The 17,422-nt window shown below is 38.1% G+C and overlaps 1 protein-coding gene across 1 annotated transcript in view; it reads right to left on the reverse strand.

Annotated features, from left to right (window-relative positions):
• Positions 1 to 17,422, reverse strand: part of LRP2 (LDL receptor related protein 2) — a 219,547-nt gene that overhangs the window by 24,058 nt on the left and 178,067 nt on the right. Inside the window, exons 61-66 of the mRNA XM_023189698.3 lie at positions 13,942 to 14,079; positions 11,304 to 11,426; positions 7,864 to 7,992; positions 3,277 to 3,408; positions 2,185 to 2,316; positions 361 to 504 (exon numbers count right to left, since the gene is read on the reverse strand). Coding sequence (XP_023045466.2) covers positions 361 to 504; positions 2,185 to 2,316; positions 3,277 to 3,408; positions 7,864 to 7,992; positions 11,304 to 11,426; positions 13,942 to 14,079 — 798 coding nt within the window. The remainder of the gene's footprint in view (positions 1 to 360; positions 505 to 2,184; positions 2,317 to 3,276; positions 3,409 to 7,863; positions 7,993 to 11,303; positions 11,427 to 13,941; positions 14,080 to 17,422) is intronic.

Raw genomic sequence — 17,422 nt, forward strand, 5'->3', positions numbered from 1 at the left:
AAGTGGTGACATTAAACTGGGTCTTTGAGGTCTGGGTAGAAATTTTCAAGGTGTACAATGGTAGGAAGGAACAAGATCTGCAGTATCAAGGACAAGGAAATTTCAGAATACAAGGAGATGTGAGATGGTCCAGAAAGGATAAACCCCAGTGATGGGAAGAGTTTTGGAAAGAAATCAGGAAAGATTGGCTGGGATTCAAGGCCACACTAAGTCATCAGGAGCATGCTGGGTTGGAAGAGTATCTTCTTCCACTAACGCAATAAAATTCACTCATTAAACAATAAATTCTTTAAAAGTCAACACCTTAAAATCCTATAAAGTCACTTAATATCAGTGAAAGATGCCAAAGTTTATACTCACTGAGGCCTATGTCCTCAGGATCCCAATCATAATCAACAGCTTGGATATATTCCTCATCTTGAAGATACTCTGAGAACCTCTCAGATGAGAGATTATATTTTCGAATTCGGACATTGTCAGGCAGTAGCAACAAAGGAGAGCTACCTGTAAACAAACAAAGGGCTACTTTATCTGTTTGAATTATACTTTCCTTAAAGTATGATATAAAATGCACAGTATGTACCTGCCCCTTTTTTAAAGAGCATCAGTTTCTATAGGAATCTGACTATCTCTGTTAATCAATAAAGTTGACTATCCAACTGGGTTACAAAATCCATGAGTTGACATTCTTATCTCCACTTCAAGTGGAACGCTAATATGTCTCTTAAGGACATTATCAGTTCTTTATTCTTTGTACTCAGTGGTAGTTTGGAACAAAGCTAGACTGAGAACCCTACGTAGAGTCCTCGTTTTCACTGAATTGTTTTTATTTACTGACATCAAAACAGACAAGACTGCAGACATTCTATCTCACAGAAGAAATTCTTTTATAATCTTACTAAAAGTTTACCAGAAAAGTCTCATTCCTTATGCTTTCCTGACAGATTTTATGATTCTTTTTAGCAGGTAATCAGCTCTATGACCCAATTTAGCTCCTAGTTAATGAAAAAATAAACCTGACTTGTCCTTGATTTAATTTTTTTTACGCTAAAGCAGCTACTTAATGGTGACTCATCCCAAGATGCACTGTCTAGAATTTTTTAAGTTTAATTTACTTGCATAATGTTAATTGAATCCAATTTAAGTAACTTTTAGAAGTTTATTTTATATATTTCCTCTATCTTGACATTATATTTTATATGAATATTCCAATTTGTTTCAGTCATGTCCTTAGTTAAAAGATTTAAGCATTTAAAAATTTGCTGCTTAATTACCAGACCAACTGTTGAAATGCTTTCATTCTGGTTTTCATTCACTGTCAAGAGTGTTTTGAGGGTAAAATATTTAAGTATGCTAGTCAAATGTATGCTTTAAAAGCTCAATTTGTATGAAGAAATTGAACAGCCATTTTGGCCATTTACTCTTAATTTACAAAATAAAGTGCTATTTTCTTAACAAGTTCCTTAAACTCTAGTACAAACTTCAAATTCAAAATAAAGACCCATGCCTCTTAGCTAGGACATGATGCTTTAGATCAGGCCTCTGGAATTTGGAGTATAGTATTTCTGACTTACATTCTTTCTCTGTTTTTATTAGGCCCGATTGTCAGATACTGGCATCAACTTAAAATGTAAAACTCATGATTGAAGTTATGACTGTGCCAGACTTCTTTCTGCCTGTGATCAGTAGTCCATAAACAATACAAAAGGGATATGTCTGCAGAGTATCGTTTATTTGCCCCAGTTCATGAGCCCTCTTGGACTATTGGGACTCAAATCTTATTCTCAGTGGAGTGGTAGCTAGAGGGCCTTGTTACTTTCCTTCTTGATGACCGTCCCACAGGCAAGATTTTGTTGTTGTTTCAGCCTTAAGAAAGATGACATCTTGTCCACTTTTTGAAGTTTTTATCAAGGTGGACAAGAGGCTACATCCGTTATAAGTAACACCTGGCTCTTGTTTGAACTGATGCGTATTTGTTGGGGGATGTAGCTATTGTTTAAAGCTGGCAGGGGAGGAGAGCGAAGGAGCGACTAAAGAGGTGTTAGAAGAGAAGCAGCTGGCGAGTTAAAAACAAAGAAAGAAAAGAAAAACTCTGAGAATCTAAAGTTTCTTTCCTCGTATAGTGTACTCAACAGTATTTATTTCCTCCAAAAGTCAATTAATCCTGACATGAACTCATCATACCCTCAGCGGCACATCGTTTTCCAGGGTGGTCACTCATAGACGTGAAGCCATCAGCACAGACACACTCATAACTTCCTTTGGTATTTCTGCAGTGCTGGGGACAAGTCCCAAATTGCTCACATTCATTGATATCTGTAGGCAAAGTAAAACCAAATATGCAACATCTGCTCCCATCCATTCCTTAGAGACCTTGCTTCTGTTTAAATCCATATTCACTAGCAATGAGGACTGAGAAGGATACAGATGAAAACAAGCAATGATACAAACATCTGTGAAACACTAAGTTTCAGATACTGTTTCACATGCTTTCCAAATATTTTCCTTGTTTAATCTTGCCAAAAGACTTTAAGAAGTATGGATGATTAAGCCCACAGTCCCAAACTGATAAGCAATGGAGACAGGATTTAAACTCTGACTCTGCAATAGCAGAGCACATTTTCCCTTTCAGAGGGCATATGTTGTGTTGTATTGTTTGGTGTCCCTTCACTTCTGCTAACCAGCTTCAGGAACAGGAGTCATTGATTTGGTTTTTCAATTGAGTTCTTAAGCTTCAGGTCCAAAAGGATCTCTTACAATCTTCTGACTATGACATATCATGAATTAGAAACAGTAAATTAAAATACTAAAAGGCATCTAAAATCATGCTCATCACTCACCATCTTGATAAGCTACCTTCTGACTCCATACCTTACAACTCATCTATGTCTGGCATAAGTAGGTGTGTATAAATATGTGCTGGTTGTTAGACTTACAATGAAGAAAGTAAGCCTAGTTTGTTTTTTAAAAAAACTTGGATTTCACACAGTGGTGCAATAAACAGCCATCATCACCAAGGCCTTCATTATTCATATCAATTCCACAGACTCTACTGAGCACACAGTATCTGACAAGCACTTAGGTAGGCACTGGTCAGATAGCATGCACACAGGTGGGGGAAAGCAATTCTTGAGTAGTTCAATGACCTAGAACCACGAAACCATGAGTATGGTACCATTAAGGGAATTAAGTAGTGATGTATTTAATAAAGGGGAGTGGTGGAGAACCTTAAATGTAAAGTTTACCTAAACAGGAATTGGAAAAAATATACTCTACCTAGACAGGAGGTTCTGTCAAAAACATTAGTTTCGAACCCAGCTGTACAGGAGCAGATAAATCCTCCTTCATTTAATTGGGTACAATTTTGCTCGCATATATTTTCAGCACATGTTCTTTCTTTTCCTTTATCTGAGAAACAAAATCCCAGCATTACAAACCAGATCAGCCACAAATAACAGTCAAGTGGTGTATCAAAAGGAGCACCTACTCATAAACAACTATAAGACATCTTGAGATGACCCCTTTCCATGAGACTTTGAGAGGACAGAGGGCACTGGGGGAGTCTGGATTCCTATTTCTGATTGTGGCCTGAATACTGTTTAGATAAATGCATATAATGTTAAAACCTTGAGGTAATTTTCACATTATATGCAGCACTCCCAGGCTCATCCTCAGAGCATTCAATTTTGGACTCCAGAACTATGAAGCCTGACACTCCATAGCTGTTATCACCTGCTCCACTATCTTTAATCCTATTGCAAATAGATAGATCGATAGATAGATAATAGACATAAATAAATTAAATAAATAAATAAATAAATAAATAAATAAAGACATGGGTACATATAGATTAGAGCAAAATTACAAATAGGAGGAAATTATAAAATTTTAAGAAGACTATAATTTGCCTAACATTGACCAATTGATTATATATGTATATACACACACCCACACACAAATATATATGTGTATATCAAGTGTTGACCAGGGTGCAGTAAAATACATACAGTTCTAAGTCATACAACTGCTCTTAGAGCCATAAATTAGTACACAGGGAAAGAAATTTTGTACTATGTATGTATGCATCAAGGCCTTTAAAAATATTCATACTCTTTTACCCAGTTATTCCATGTTAATGAATTTTCCCTTGAAAAGGAATAAAATATGCAGTATAATTTATGTTTAAGGATTATAACAATATTTATAATAAGAACATTTGAAAACAACTTGAATGTATGTTCAGTGATAGGGAATAAATTATTTTATAGTATACTTTAAACGAAGACATTACTGATGCACCATTACTTTATGTAACACTAAAATAGAATATGTCTGGAACTTACACTGACATGTTATTAATTGTAAGGTATATATCTTGGTTTCAAAGACGTTAAAATATAAAAAAATACATCTTAGAAGCAATAAGTTATGATTATCTACATGATGAATTGCTATGTGATTATTAAAATTTATAGTTTCAAATGATACTTTGACATGGGAAAAATCTATAATAAATTGAAAAAAAGACTGAAAAATTCCATTTAGTATAGAATATTTCTTAATTTTTAAAAATACTAAGAATTATTTCTTACATATACAAGTGCAAAAAAAAGATAGCAAAAGTACACAAACTTTAAAGGTTAGTTCTCCTTTAGTGATGGGATTCAAATGCTTTTTGCTTTTGATTATTATTGAACTTTCACAGTAAAAAAAAAAAAAAAAAAAAAAAAACTCGTAGTTTATTTTTGTAGAGTCCATATAAATGATAATTGTTATTCTGATCCAGATGTTCCAAGACAGACTTTTAACAGCTCACACTCCACCCTAACACTTCATTGTTCATCACTGCCCCAAGAGCTTGTCTCTAGCAATATCTATCCAAGCCGTCTGGCTTTCATCCTTGTCATTCTTATCAGTTTGCTTCTTTTATCCTCCATCTATCCCCATACCTAGGTCTTACAGAAAAACTGGTGAAGATGAACACAGATAGTAAGTGATAATGGGGGAAAGAGAGGCAGTGGTTATCTCCGTTAAAGATTTAAGCTTCATCTACCTCTCAAATAAAAAGTCTCCTGGTCATAGGCTTCTGAGTATTTTAGCCAAAGAGATTGTGGTATCTCCTGGTTCAATTCTTTCAAATCAAAATAGATTTATATCTATCTGTCTTCTATAGTATGCACTGAAGTGAACTTAATCACTCTCAGAGTCCTTTAGGGTAAATGACCATATCAGTATATGTGGTCTGAGTAGATTAAAAACACTGAGTTTCAAAAAGAAAAATAACCAAAATAAAGTACAATGAAATTCAATGGAATGCTGTCCTTGGAGTGCAGACTTCAAAACTGTACACATGAAAGTCTTATAATAAAGATCCTAGCCTTTATTATAGGAGCTCTTAACAATTGTACATTACTAAAACATCTATTTAGATTTTCTATATTTTTCATGAGCGATTTTCAGACTTTTGTGTCTTTCTAAGAATTTGTTCACTTCATGTACGTTGTTTAATTTATCGCCATAAAATTTGTCATAGTATTTCCTTACTTTTAAATTTCTGTGAGGTTAGCAGTGATATCCCCTCTACATTGCTAAATGAATCTGACCTATGCTTATTAACTTGGATACCATGAAGCCAGTCACATAACCTCCATGGGTCTCCCATGCATCACTAGACTTTGTAATTCCCTCCAGTTCTGAAATCTATAAAGGGACTAGGGGTCCCAGGAGTCAAGAATTTCTGGAGCAAGTGATCCACTGAATGAGTCATGCTTTTGTGAAGCAAGAGTCCTTAACAAGAGCAGAAACCACATGACACTGTAGGATTCTTCCTAAAATGTGAGGGCTTTCTTATCATTGTTTTCATTTGAAAATGATCACCATTTTAACCCATATAACTGATTTCCCCAAACCCAAATATATGGCACTCTATTTATAAAAGAAATACCCTACTTTCCATTTTATGAAGAAGGAATAAGAACTACCAGAGAAACAGCAAGTCAAATATTATTTACATAAATAATATTTGCAACCTGAAGTTAACTTCTTTCCTTTATACCTGAATGGTGCTAGAAAAAAATGCTAATGTATTTTCATCCCCAAAAATTTGCCAAGAGAGTAGATTTTAGGTGCTCTTACTACAAAAATATTTTTTTAAAGATAACTGTGTGAGACAATGGATATGTTAATTTGCTTGACTATAACACGTCACTATATATAAGTATATCAAAACGTCATGTTGTACACCTTCAATTTTAAAAAATCGAACAACGTGTCTCAAACACTTCAGTGATGCTTTTGGAGAAGAAGAAGAGGAAGGAGGAGGAGGATACGGAAGAAGAAGGAGAAGAGGAGGAAGGAGAGAAGGAAGGAGAAAAAAAGAAAGGCAAATAAATTAACAGCACCCAAGAACTAATATTTTAAAAGAGAATTCTATGCCTCAAATTATTAGTCCAGAGAAATAAGACTGAATTCCATATCACATATCCACTTAATATCTGAAAAGAGAAGCTGCTTCCATACCTGAATTAATGTTTGTGTTACTTATTTCGTTTAAAACAAAAAAAAAAACCTGCTACTAATTAAATGCCATTTGAAAAGAAAGCACTGTAGTCTATTTTAAGCCTTTTAACTGGCACAGGCAATTGAAAGAGAAACCAGTGCTTGACTATTGGACCCAAGTCCAACTTGGAAGTACTCCAAACTCCTGGAACTGCTCACCTATCAGTCTCTGTGAGTTAGAACCCAAACTTGCCATTCAGTTTTGCGAATTCTATCATGTTCAGCTTTTAAAAATATTTAATCAAGTCACTTAATTCTGTCAATAACTCCAAGTCCCACAGAAAACATATGTGAAATAAATGGCAAGCCAACTCAATGTGGCTGGTTATTCACACCCCTTTGTAACTCATGCAGGAGAAAAATTGATAGAAAATCCTTTGGATGCCTCAGAAAAAAAATCAGTTAGAGCCCAAGAAGTTGAAAGCACATGGAGCTCACTAGGATGACTAAGTCACAGGCTCCTAGAGTCTGAAGAATGGCCTCCTTTTTCCTGTGAGGAAACCAAAGACTGGAAAAGTCAGTATGTGCCTAAAGTGGTACAGCTAGTGGCGGGGGTCCAGAGGCCAGCCCTCCTAACCTGGACTCACATGACTGCTCCAATTCTGCCTCTGCCATTCTGTGTGACCTCAAGCAAGTTACTTAAGCTCTCTGAGCTCTATTACATAGACAATAAAAGCAACTCAATGGGGCTAACTTGAGCAACACATTAAGTAACATGTGAAAGCACTATGTGAGTCATAAATGGACTACAAAGGTGTGACTCAGTAACAGGTCATTCTAACATTTCCATCAAAACATTGAGCTAGAATTGTTCCTTGGTTATGTTCATCATCCTTTTCCTACACAAAGTGCTTCCTCTACTTTCTTTTTGTTTGTTTGTTCATTTGTTTTGAGACAAGGTCTCTCTTTATTGCCCAGGCTGGAGTACAGTGGCACAATCACAGCTCACTGCAGCCCCTGCCTGCACTCAAGCCATCCTTCTACCTTATCCTCTCGAGTGTCTGGTACTAGAGGTGCGCACCACTACACCCAGCAAATTTTTGTGTATTTTGTTAAGACAGAGTTTCGCCATGCTGCCCAGGCTGTTCTTGAACTCCTGGACTCAAGTGATCTGTCTGCCTCGGCCTCCCAAAGTATTGGGGTTACAGGCATGAGCCACTGCACCCAGCCACTCCCTCAACTTTAAAAATAAAAACAAATGTCCCTTCCCAGGTCCCCTGTGGCATTCCCTTCTTGCTCAAACACCCTCAGAAGCTTTTTCAAGTACCAAGGATACTACATTTGGCTTAAGATTTTTTTACTTACTGCAACCCAGTTCGTCAGACCAATCACCACAGTCATCGGCATCATCACACACATTGTCATGTGGAATGCAATGTCCATTGCCACACTTATATTCATATTCCGTACAAGGTTTAGGGGTTGGTTTTCTACCTGTATGTAAGAACAAATTAAAATCAAAACTTTTTCTTTTGTGAAGCAAGATACTTCCTTCTAAGACAGAGGCAGTTTGTGCTTACCAAATAAATAAGTGCTTCCCTACATTTCCCAGTCTCCTTTGCAGGTGGGTTAGGACCATGTGACCAGTTCTAGCCAATGTACTGTCAGTTGGAGGTGCCATGTGTCACCACTGGGCTGAAGCAATGAAAAGCGCACGTGCCTTCTCCATGTCTCCTGTGCTACTGCAACAACCTTGGAAGCCATGTGTTCCAGGCAGCACAGCTGCAAGATGCAGGTGGGCTGTGGAACCAGCATTGGCCTTTATATGAGTGTTCAATAAGCCTTCATTATCTGGCACCCCTGAGACTTTAGGATCTGTTGGTTGCAACAGCTAGTATGAATTGTTTCGAATAACAGAGTGATGAGGGAAGTAGAGTACTTCCACAACAAAAACATAAAATATTTGGCATTGGATTAACAGTCAGGAGGCAAGCAACATGAACACTGATAGTGGAAGCAGGAAAGATGGAGATCATGTTGTGCAAAGTCAAAGCATTTGATAAAGCTATCGCCTCAGAAAAACTGGAAGGCAGATCACATGCTTACTGAACCTGTCAATCACGGAGTGAGGTTAGAAGACAGAATGTTAGTAATGTGCATTGACTGCCATTCCTGAGTTTGGCAAGATAGTATAAGAAAGAGAGAAGCTAAGAGAAGAACTGGTTAACTTACAAGCAGAAATAAAATAAAGCCCAGAAATTTGCTGTGTGAGAAAAGCCAACTGTATCTACATCCCAAACAATAAAAGTCTGAAGTTTAAAAGATTTTGAGACACGAAGGCCCAATAAAACCTCCTCATTGGATAAAATGACTGCCCATCTATTTTTCTACATGGATTGGATATAAGTGACAATAAGTTCAGACAGAACTTATATGAGGGAAAGGAAGCAAAGAAAAAAGCAGATTTGAGAACTATGGCTCAAAAAGAGCACTAGATCAGGTTACTAACTTTTAGAACAGGCTAGAAGCAAACAGATCAAATGTCTGGTAGGTTTCTGAGAGCAAGATATAACCAAATAAACCAAAATGCTATGACTGTTTGAGACGTGAAACACAAAACAAAACAAAACAAAAAACTATTGGGCTCCTGGCCTTCTATAAGCAAGAAGTGGGGTGAGAAAGCTGTGCGGGTCCTAATGGGAGCATATTTCCCCTTCCCTCTTCATTTGAAGAGGAAAATAGACAAAGAAAAACTCTCAAAGGGTAGAGTCAGAAACAATGAGAGACATTTTGACACAGGAGCTCCTGCCAGAGCAGAGGCATGAGCTAATCAATAAATACCCTCCACTCCCCAAAGAAGGGACCTTTACAATGTCTGCCCAGAGTGACTATGTGATTTACTCTCCTTTCCAGGCCAGTGTGCTTTTGAAAGTGAAGGTGGCGCTATTCATAATTCCACTGGGGCAGCAGACATGAATCAGGACTGTCCTGTGCCAACAGGTGTCATTCTAGCCTAGTGGGACTTCAGAATTGCTACAGATTGCTGATTGCCACGACTCTCTAATTCTTTCTTTCCCATGGGAGTGTTTATTTCTATTGCACTGCCCCTGTTCCACCGCTACCTATCAGGCACAGATGGCACCGATTGTTTATTAGTTTATGGGTCTCCCGACCAAGAGGAACCACATCTGGAACTGATTGAGTGGCTACTGCTCATTACCCAGAGCTCCTGGATTTCAGTTTCTGAATGGACTAAGCTATGTCTCTTGGGAAGGGGTTAAGGGTGTTCCACGTATGAGAAGAAAATCGTAAAGGAGTATTTAGTGACACAAGGGTAAATTGTATGAGAATGCACATTCTTCCGTTTTCCAGTCTCCCTTACAGTTAGAGCGGGGCCATGTAACTGGTTCTGACCAATGGACCACAAGCAGGAGAATATCTGTCATTTCCAGGCTCAGGAAGTTAAGAAGCTGTGTGCTTCCACCATGTTGATCTTCTCCCGCCTTGGCAACCTTGAATGTGTTCCTGATGGCATAATTATAGGATGGAGGAGGGTTGCTAGACAGTCATTAAACTTTACATGAGTGAGAAATGAATCGCTGCCATTTTAAGCCATTGAAATGTTGCAGTTTGCTTCCTGTGGTGGCCAGTAGTGGTTTCCCAGACTAAAATCCTGCTCCTTGAAAAGAATAAAAGTTTATGGATTCTGGGATTTGACCATGTGCTACAAAGTCTTGTTCCATTTTTTTTTAAATGGCATTTTTAGTAGAGGAAATGGAAAGAGATTTTGGGGAAGGGGGAAATCTCAAATTTTTTAAAAATATTTTATTTCTAGGCTTTCATCCTTTTGTGCTATGCCTCAAATAAATTAATGCTATAACCACAGATTCATCTCTGCCAATAATAATAATAACAGGAATACAAACTTGAAGGTTGCAGTAGTATCAAAGTCCTCCCTGACAGACAGTCCCCTCTGGGACGGGGGCTGGAAGTAAGCATTCTGTGGCAAAGCATTCTAATACCACATCAATACAAGAAATAGAAAGTGGAAAAATTAGGAATTTATCTTAATTTTCCCAGGTAATGTCTTTTTGGGGAAAAAAAATAACTGGAGTCAGGGAAATGATTTTCCTCACTGACTTTTTTCTAGGCAAATTAAATTGCCCAGAAAATTGGTCAACTTTCTCCTTCAATGGATAGACTTTAAAACATTTTGAAAGTGCAGGAAAAGCACAGATATATCAATGCCTGAAATGTTAAATGCAGCCAGTTTGAAACTTCCACCTTAAACTAATCTATCACTTTTCTCTTCTGGGAAATAAATTTTCATTTTCAACAAGGATATTAGATAAGCTCTGTTAACACCAGGGCTGCCTTGCTTCACATGATCTCTGCAGCTGGGCACCTGCCTAGATTAGCAATTAGCAACCCCTGAAGGCTGAAGAATGATCAAATCTTATATCTGAAAAAAAAACTATTAATGTGTGAGGTGTGGCTCAACCAGTATTTAGTGTTTGTTCTCGGTTTCTTATGAGAAAAGAGGAGGGGAAGGCTTATTAAATGTTTAAACAAAGACTGAAAAATTAATGGATTTGCCAGCATTGTGTTCAAATGAGACAGGAAGAACAGGCAGGGTTACATGTAAACAATGTGTTTGTATGGTCTTGTAAACAATTACGTCAGCAGAGATCTGCAATCATGGGCACAACTCTATAGAACAAACTGAAACCCCAGAGGTACATTTTCCAAACTGCAGACCACATGGGGTCCTTCCTTTTTCCTTCTCCCTTTTGACTTTTGCTTACAGTGCTCCTCTGTCTCATCAGTTCCATCTCCACAGTCATCCACACCGTTGCACACCTCATGACCATAAATGCAGCGATTGTTGTCACACCGGAAACGGTTTGGTGAATTACAGGGAACATTCACTGAAAGGAAAGATGGAAAAATGAAATTACAGGTTAACAGTAGGATCCAAGTGTCAATATCTAAAACACTCCAGTGCCAGCACCAGGCTTGCTTCATTCATGCACTCATTTACTCATTTGATTAATCAATCAGCAGATACACTATATATCCAATACACGCCAAGGTACTGTGCTAGGCACTAGTTATGATGAGAAACAAGAAAGACACAGTCTTTGTCCTCATGGAACTTTCATTCTAGTAGAGAAACAGACTTTTCAAATAAACCATTCAATTACAACTACAAAACATCTAATGGGGTGATCTGACATAAGTTAGGGAGAGGAAGGCTTGGAAGAAACTTCCCATTGATTCTGAGTCAGAGAGGAGCATGGCAGGTCTCTGGACCTGAATAAAGGCCTCTGTTGCTGGAACATGTAGTGTGGAGCACAATGGTGGCTGTGAGGCTGGACAGGCTGGCAGTACATGGGCTCTTATCCTAATAGCCAGGAAGTCATTTGTTTGATCCTTCTGATGGCAGTTGTCATAGAGTGTCTAGAGCCTGAGTCTCTTACTGAAGCTTTAAATTGTGTTGGATTTTCCTTCCTGAATTCTCTCACATCTTACATTTAAATTCGATATCTCATGATCAAACCCTGACACACTTGCTGTCCAGAGTGAGACCTCTAGCTGCTGCCTGTACAGCTGTGAGGAACTCAAGGGTAGTCCCCAGGTCCCCTACTTGTTTGGTACAGGGAACATGGTTCACTATACGTGTACCACAAATTCAGTGAACTCAACATACATGTGGTCTTCACATATGATCTTCCACATGGAGGATTTGGGCTGTCTGATTTTCCTTCTGCCATTGTATCACACACAGGGATCAAGAGGAGAGACTTGTAATAAGATTGGTTGAGGGGAAAAGGTCAGATCTAAGGGCTGGTTCTTGGAAGTATTGTTAATAGAACTATTGCAATAATTATTTTCTGTGAAAGGCAAATTCAATATTATAAAACAGTGTTGGAAATTGTTTAAGGTAGCTGTGTCTCTGACTCTCCAAAGTTTATTTTTACTAGCTATGGGCATTTTACCTTACGGAGAGAAGAGATTTCCTAAGGACTTCTTTGCAAGTTAAACATGTCTAAGATATGTCTCAAGATTCATGAAGTTCAAAGCAAAACAAGGCTAGTTCCTGAGAAGTAAAGAAAAATGTTGGGATGCAACTGTGAAATATAATGAACACTAACTATAGTTTTCTGAGGAGAAACAAAATGCTAAGACATATCATTTTCACAAGTCAAATCTCTGGGCTAAAAATGAGTAGTGATGAAGCTGGGAAAGGGGATGGAAGATGCAACGTGAACTTCCATCAGGAGTGCTTCTCAAGGTCTTGTCTCCTAGGTTAAGGGCATTTACTTACACAAAATCCTGACACTTTAGTTTGCATCAGAATCATTTGATGGGCCTGTTAATGTATAGATTGCTGGGCCCTTAATTTTCTCACAAAATTAAGGCCATCTTGGGGAAAGAGCTTAAAAAGCAGAGTCTTTGAGTTAATGTCTTTCCTTCCTCTACTTCTCTTAGGCTTGATTTTTTATTTCTATTTGGATAGGGTGCATCCCATGAATCTGCATTTCTAACATGTTCCCAAATGGCACTGACATTCCTAGTCCGGGGAAGACACTTTTGAGAACTATTACCCTAGAGTTTCTCCAATGACTCCAAGCATGTAGCAAAATGACTGAAACAACTCTATTTTCACTCACTTATTAAAATCAGTAGTTCTCAACCAGGGGACTAAACTAAAAAGCTAAGAAGCTTTTTAAAAATACACATGTGCAGGCTTCATTCTTGGAGATTCGCTTCATCAGGTCTAAGCCTAGGGTGAGGCCAGGGCATGTGATTTTGAAATACCCCTCTTCCACTGCTACTGATATGTACCTAAATTGAGACTCACAAACAAGCAGGGTTTAAAATATACATATATATGTGTGTGTGTCTGTGTGTGTGTGTGTGTGTATATATTATATATATATATATAAGCATCATTCAGCAAGAGGGAATTAGATGGCCTTGACTTACCATGTTAAAAGGAAGTGACTGCAAAGATTAAGAAAGTCTTAGCATTTTCTAAAGGTGCTCCAGGAAGCTCTAGGGGTTTGGAGAGGGTACTTCCAGGGGCACCCAATGTAGGATACAGCAGGAGAGGTACAGCCTCCTCCCTACCCTTCCTCAGACTTCAACCACAACAGATCTGCCTTTATTTACGCACACTGGGTTTTCAAGCAACATTTCCTTTAAAGACATTTTTTTCTAAGATCATAAAATGTTTAAAAACATGGAGGTTTTCCCAACTTTCTCAGGTTACAGAGAGAATTGAAGCTGGAAGACCCAGTGAAATAACACCAATACTTATCCTGTGTCCAGTCCTAAACAATTGTACAACTGCTCTCCAGGCTCACATGCTACATGTAAGAAACACTGAGATTTGACAGACAACACCACTCCCATTCACTCCATTTCTCTCCCTCTTACAGCACAGGTGAAGTTCTTCATCTGAACCATCGCCACAGTCGTCATCGCCATCACATTTCCAATATGGCGGGATACAAACATGGTTTTTGCATTCAAACATAGTAGCCTGGCAGTATGCACCATCGGGAAAGCGTGTAGCTGCCATGGGGGAGAAGACATATTCAAACTATTATACAAATTGACTACTTTGGGAAAGCTTCCTGCTATTTCTCCTTTGGCTCTTGCCATTATAGCCTGCTCTTCTTTATTCATCAAGATGTATAGTGGCCTTGACCTGTCTGAAAGTCGAATGGACTATGTCTTAAGGGCAGTTGTCAGAGCTCAGTTTCCAATGGCATGAATCATCCATGGCATGGACAGCACTGGACTTAGTCTCTACAGGCAAATGTCAGGACCGGTTTTACCCACATACATTTATAAAGTCCTCTTTGGCAACCACATCATCAACAATAACCATCATGGATGGTTATCATGGATGATGGTTATTGTTGATGGATTGGCAATAATGATGTATCAACAGTTTGCATTTATTCAAGTGAGCCATAAGATTCAAATCTGAGTAATCTTATTAGATTTCCAGTTTTTGTAGGGAAAAGAAAGAGAGATCAGACTGTTACTGTGTCTACGTAGAAAAGGTAGACATAATAAACTCCATTTTGATCTCTCTCAGTCTTCTCAGTCTCTTGTCCCACCTGATGAGAAATACCCAAAGGTGTAGAGGGGCTGGCCCCCTTCAAGTTTTAATCATTTTTATACCCCATCATGTGACTGAAAAAAATTTTAATGCCATAAATTCAAAATGTTCTAATACCCAACCCTTGTTCTTTATACTAGTGTATTCATTGCTTGACTATTTTTTACCTGAAATGTTTTTTATCTAATTAATGATTTGTATAGTAGCTGATAATATATACATACTTTGTTAGCACAAATTACTGAATATATTCTCCATTTAAAATAGCAAAGAACCCTCCAAAAAATCAATGAATCCAGGAGTTGGTTTTTTGAAAAGATCAACAAAATTGACAGACTGCTAGCAAGACTAATAAAGAAGAAAAGAGAGAAGAATCAAATAGACGCAATTAAAAATGATAAAGGGGATATCGCCACCGACCCCACAGAAATACAAACTACCATCAGAGAATACTATAAACACCTCTATGCAAATCAACTAGAAAATCTAGAAGAAATGGATAATTTCCTGGACACTTACACTCTTCCAAGACTAAACCAGGAAGAAGTTGAATCCCTGAATAGACCAATAGCAGGCTCTGAAATTGAGGCAATAATTAATAGTCTACCAACCAAAAAAAGTCCAGGACCAGATGGATTCACAGCTGAATTCTACCAGAGGTACAAGGAGGAGCTGGTACCATTCCTTCTGAAACTATTCCAATCAATAGAAAAAGAGGGAATCCTCCCTAACTCATTTTATGAGGCCAGCATCATCCTGATACCAAAGCCTGGCAGAGACACAACAAAAAAAGAGAATTTTAGACCAATATCCCTGATGAACATCGATGCAAAAATCCTCAATAAAATACTGGCAAACCGGATTCAGCAGCACATCAAAAAGCTTATCCACCATGATCAAGTGGGCTTCATCCCTGGGATGCAAGGCTGGTTCAACATTCGCAAATCAATCAACGTAATCCAGCATATCAACAGAACCAAAGACAAGAACCACATGATTATCTCAATAGATGCAGAAAAGGCTTTTGACAAAATTCAACAGCCCTTCATGCTAAAAACGCTCAACAAATTCGGTATTGATGGAACGTACCTCAAAATAATAAGAGCTATTTATGACAAACCCACAGCTAATATCATACTGAATGGGCAAAAACTGGAAAAGTTCCCTTTGAAAACTGGCACAAGACAGGGATGCCCTCTCTCACCACTCCTATTCAACATAGTGTTGGAAGTTCTGGCTAGGGCAATCAGGCAAGAGAAAGAAATCAAGGGTATTCAGTTAGGAAAAGAAGAAGTCAAATTGTCCCTGTTTGCAGATGACATGATTGTGTATTTAGAAAACCCCATCGTCTCAGCCCAAAATCTTCTTAAGCTGATAAGCAACTTCAGCAAAGTCTCAGGATACAAAATTAATGTGCAAAAATCACAAGCATTCTTATACACCAGTAACAGACAAGCAGAGAGCCAAATCAGGAATGAACTTCCATTCACAATTGCTTCAAAGAGAATAAAATACCTAGGAATCCAACTTACAAGGGATGTAAAGGACCTCTTCAAGGAGAACTACAAACCACTGCTCAGTGAAATCAAAGAGGACACAAACAAATGGAAGAACATACCATGCTCATGGATAGGAAGAATCAATATCGTGAAAATGGCCATACTGCCCAAGGTTATTTATAGATTCAATGCCATCCCCATCAAGCTACCAATGAGTTTCTTCACCGAATTGGAAAAAACTGCTTTAAAGTTCATATGGAACCAAAAAAGAGCCTGCATTGCCAAGATAATCCTAAGTCAAAAGAACAAAGCTGGAGGCATCACGCTACCTGACTTCAAACTATACTACAAGGCTACCGTAACCAAAACAGCATGGTACTGGTACCAAAACAGAGATATAGACCAATGGAACAGAACAGAGTCCTCAGAAATAATACCACACATCTACAGCCATCTGATCTTTGACAAACCTGAGAGAAACAAGAAATGGGGAAAGGATTTCCTATTTAATAAATGGTGCTGGGAAAATTGGCTAGCCATAAGTAGAAAGCTGAAACTGGATCCTTTCCTTACTCCTTATACGAAGATTAATTCAAGATGGATTAGAGACTTAAATGTTAGACCTAATACCATAAAAACCCTAGAAGAAAACCTAGGTAGTACCATTCAGGACATAGGCATGGGCAAGGACTTCATGTCTAAAACACCCAAAAGCAACGGCAGCAAAAGCCAAAATTGACAAGTGGGATCTAATTAAACTAAAGAGCTTCTGCACAGCAAAAGAAACTACCATCAGAGTGAACAGGCAACCTACAGAATGGGAGAAAATTTTTGCAATCTACTCATCTGACAAAGGGCTAATATCCAGAATCTACAAAGAACTCAAACAAATATACAAGAAAAAAACAAACAACCCCATCAAAAAGTGGGCAAAGGATACGAACAGACATTTCTCAAAAGAAGACATTCATACAGCCAACAGACACATGAAAAAATGCTCATCATCACTCGCCAGCAAATCAAAACCACAATGAGATACCATCTTACACCAGTTAGAATGGCAATCATTAAAAAGTCAGGAAACAACAGGTGCTAGAGAGGATGTGGAGAAATAGGAACACTTTTACACTGCTGGTGGGATTGCAAACTCGTTCAACCATTATGGAAAACAGTATGGCGATTCCTCAAGGATCTAGAACTAGATATACCATATGACCCAGCCATCCCACTACTGGGTATATACCCAAAGGATTATAAATCATGCTGCTATAAAGACACATACACACGT

Source organism: Piliocolobus tephrosceles, chromosome 11 (genome assembly GCF_002776525.5).
Source record: "Piliocolobus tephrosceles isolate RC106 chromosome 11, ASM277652v3, whole genome shotgun sequence".
NCBI classification, from domain to species: Eukaryota; Metazoa; Chordata; class Mammalia; order Primates; family Cercopithecidae; genus Piliocolobus; species Piliocolobus tephrosceles.